Raw genomic sequence first — 3,652 nt, 5'->3', positions numbered from 1 at the left:
AGACAGGGTTTCTTGGTATAGGCCTGGCTGTCCTGGAACTCACTCCGTAGGCCTGGCTGTCCTGGAACTCACTCCGTAGACCAGGCTGGCCTCGAACGCAGAAATCCACCAGCCTCTGCCTCCCAATTGCTGGGATTAAAGGCATGTGCCACCACTGCCCAGCTGAAAAAACACCAGTTTCTTCTTTTATAGAGGACCTAGTTTGATCCCAAACAACCGCATGATTCAACCAGTATATAGCTCCAGCTTCAGGGGATTCCCCTCCTTTGGGCCTTCACGGGCATTGTATTAATGCAGTGAACAGATAATCATCACACATACAGAATAATAATTTTAAAATGGTCTTTTGGTTGGGGTAAGCTAGGGTCTTTTTATGTAGCCCTGGCTTGACTGGAATTCCCTTCTTAAAGGAAACCAAGGTGACCTCTAAGTCACATGGATACACCTGCCTCTGCCTCTTGAGTAATGGGATTAAAGGTATGAGCTACCACACCTAGCTTAGAAAACTTTTTAAGGAGTGTATATAATATATTAATTTCTTTTTTAAAAATACTCTTAAAATAAAAATAGTTTAAAAAAAAAACACCAAAAGGGCCTAGAGAAATGGTTCAAAGTTTAAAAGCACTTACTGTTCTTTCAGAAGATTGGATGTGTTTCCTTAACCACATGGCAGCTAACAGCCATCTGTATTTCTGGTTCCAGAGGATCTGATGCCCTCTCTTGGCCTATGCATGCACCAGGCACACATGTAGTATACATACATATAGGCAAGCAAAATAGTCATACACATAAATATATCCATAAAACTTTTAAATAGAAGATTAAGTTTGATTAGAGGGTTTTATTTCTTTTAGAGTCATCACTACTTTTTTATCTTTTGTAAAAATAGGTAATCAAGAATAGCAAAACGGACATCCCAGAACTAGAATTATTTCCTCGCTATCTTCTCTTCCTTCGACAGCAGCCTGCCACACGGACACAGCAATCTAACATCTGGGTGAATATGGGTATGATGAGCCTGAGAATGTTTCCTCAGCATGTGCCTAGAGGTAATTTAAGAATGCAGCAAGAATACCATGCATTTTCTTAAAAATAAACTGAAAATCACATTGCTCAGAGTTTGGTGCCACTATGCTAATATATGCCATCTGCTTTCACACAGAATCAGTAAATCATTTGTGAGCTTAGATCTGTGGTCACGCACAAGATTGGATGGGGATAGAGCAAACTCTTAGGAGCAAACTAAGATGGATAATATTCCTTCTTTCTTTCCTTCCTTCTTTCTTTCTCTCTCTCTTTCTTTTTAGGTTGTAAGCTTTTGAAAATAAAATAGATTTTACTTACTTTGTTTTGTTTTGTTTTGTTTTGAGGTAAGCCGTTGTAACTTTCATTATAGCTGAGCTGCAGTTCACGGATAACTGACTGGGCTTCAGCATTACTGTTAATTTATTAAAGTAGTCTCTTCTGAGCTAGTTTTGTTTTGACAAAATGAGAAACATTTCTCATGTTCTATGAGTGTTTTGTAAGAGATCACAGATCAGAAAAGTATATTTCAAAATAAAAATGGTACTTTTCCTTTTAATTTTGAGAGATTTTGTTGTGTTTTGGTTGGGTTTTTGTTTTTGTTATTTTAGGTTTTTTTAATTGTTATTTTATTTTTTGGTACCAGCGATAAATGTTAAACCCAGGGCCTTATGTATGCTAAGTATCTGTCTATCACTTAGTCACATCCCCTGCCAAATATTGTGGCTTTGGAAAGTGCCAAGCTCTCCCCAACAAAAGAGGGGAGAGCACAAATGTATGTCTTGTCTGTCTGTCTATCTATCTATCTATCTATCTATCTATCTCCCCCCACACACACATACACACACACCTACACAAACTCAGCCAGATTTGGTGGCACACACCTTGAATCTCCCAGCAATTGAGAGGCAGGGGCAGATGGATGTCTGTGAGTTCAAGCCATTAAAAGCCATACAGTGATACCTTGTCTCAAAATATACAGGCAAGACAGATAAAATGTTTCCCTTAATATATACCATGCATTAGGTTCTCCTTTGATTTCGAGCTTAAGTTAAATTTTATTGATGGAAAATACTTGTGTACTTTTCCCTTGAAATTATTCTTCAGTAACAAAACAGTAAAAAATTTGAGCTGGCTAGATGAATCCATAGGTAAAAATTTTTTCCACCAAGTCTGACAACCTGCATTTGATCCCCAGCCCCACATGTTGAAAGGTAAAAACTAACTACTATAAGTTGTTCTCTGACCTTTACATGCATACCTGGGGCATTTGAACACACATAGATACATACTAAACAAATAAATGTAAGATAAAAATTTTTAATTAATTCATCAATTCACAGAATCTCAGGCTATGTATAACATAGAATAAGTACTAGCTCTCCTATGATTTTGAACAAGGTTATTTTCCTGAAGGGATTGGAGAGATGGCTTTGTGGTTAAAAGCATTTGCAGAGGACCCAGGTTCAGTTCCCAGCACCTACATAGTGCCTCCCAACCATCCTTAACTCCAGTTCTGACAGATTTGACACCTCTTCTAACCTCTATAAGCACCAAACACACATACACATGTATACATATAGGTAAAACACTCATATACATAAAAATTAAAAATATATATTTTTTAAAAGGCTACATTCAAATAGTATATGAAGAAGATTTCACATATTGTTTGGTAACAGGACAAAACAGTGTTCATTATCTAAACTTTGTCTTTGGGGAAACTGTCAAAATCAAGAAAAATGAAATCAAATTTATGAAACATTCTTAATTTAACTTTCTGGTAAATAGAAATGTTAGCATACCTTCTATGGGACCCATAGCATGTCTTTTTTGATTCTCTTTGAAAGATAACATGAGAGGCAAGATGCGTTGTTGCATTTTTAGTAAGTATTTGTAACTCTTGTGCTGATCCTAGATTTTTGCTGCTTCTGTAAATTCCTGATTTGCTGGTTCTCTTCAAAAGAAAAAATTTATGCATAAGTGGCTGCCTTGCTTAATGAGCTAAAAACTGTGTAGACTCTAGACTTCAGTTTTTCTTTTTGTGGCCTAGGACAGTGGAGATTGGCTGGGGCACTATGCTTGCTGGTGCTTCTGAATCCTAGAGTGGGATAGTTCTGATGCTCCAAATTTCTTAATTGGAAATTTTATTCCCGACTAATTATGAAATCAATCAATCAATCATTTTGAATTTTATAAAACTACTTTCTTGCTGTAATCTTAAAATTAATCCTCTGATGTATAATTGGAGAAATTTGTTCTTTTGTTTTAAGAATTCTTCTTTGCTTGCTAATGGACAAAGATTTCTTTGCTACGTGTTTAAAAATCATTGTTGAGTTTTTACATGATGTGCGTCTTGGTCAAATACTCAGTTATTACCTGTATTCACTAAGCTTTTTATAAATTACTCCTTTCATAGTAAGAAGTATGCAAGCCTTTTCATGGCTTTGATGACTGAGTCAGGGTCATTAAGTCATTCCTTAGATGGCTTTTCAGCTTCTTAGCTCAGTAGCTTCTTCTTGGAAGATCTTAAAAAGAAAATGACGATTAAGAATTAAAGACTCGGGGGCTGGAGAGATGGCTCAGTGGTTAAGAGCACTGACTGCTCTTCCAGAGGTCCTGAGTTCAA

At 36.6% G+C, this 3,652-nt stretch overlaps 1 protein-coding gene across 3 annotated transcripts in view; it reads left to right on the top strand.

Annotated features, from left to right (window-relative positions):
* Usp32 (ubiquitin specific peptidase 32) overlaps positions 1 to 3,652 on the top strand; it is a 173,631-nt gene that overhangs the window by 124,583 nt on the left and 45,396 nt on the right. For 2 of the 3 annotated variants that reach the window (XM_031354297.1, XM_031354295.1), the window contains exon 16: positions 890 to 1,049. In XM_031354297.1, the coding sequence (XP_031210157.1) occupies positions 890 to 1,049 (160 nt within the window). The remainder of the gene's footprint in view (positions 1 to 889; positions 1,050 to 3,652) is intronic. The other variant, XM_031354296.1, reaches the window with a different exon arrangement.

Source organism: Mastomys coucha, unplaced genomic scaffold (assembly GCF_008632895.1).
Source record: "Mastomys coucha isolate ucsf_1 unplaced genomic scaffold, UCSF_Mcou_1 pScaffold5, whole genome shotgun sequence".
Classification (NCBI taxonomy): Eukaryota; Metazoa; Chordata; class Mammalia; order Rodentia; family Muridae; genus Mastomys; species Mastomys coucha.
Note: the sequence above shows the minus strand (reverse complement) of the source record. Positions and strands in the feature narration are given on the sequence as shown.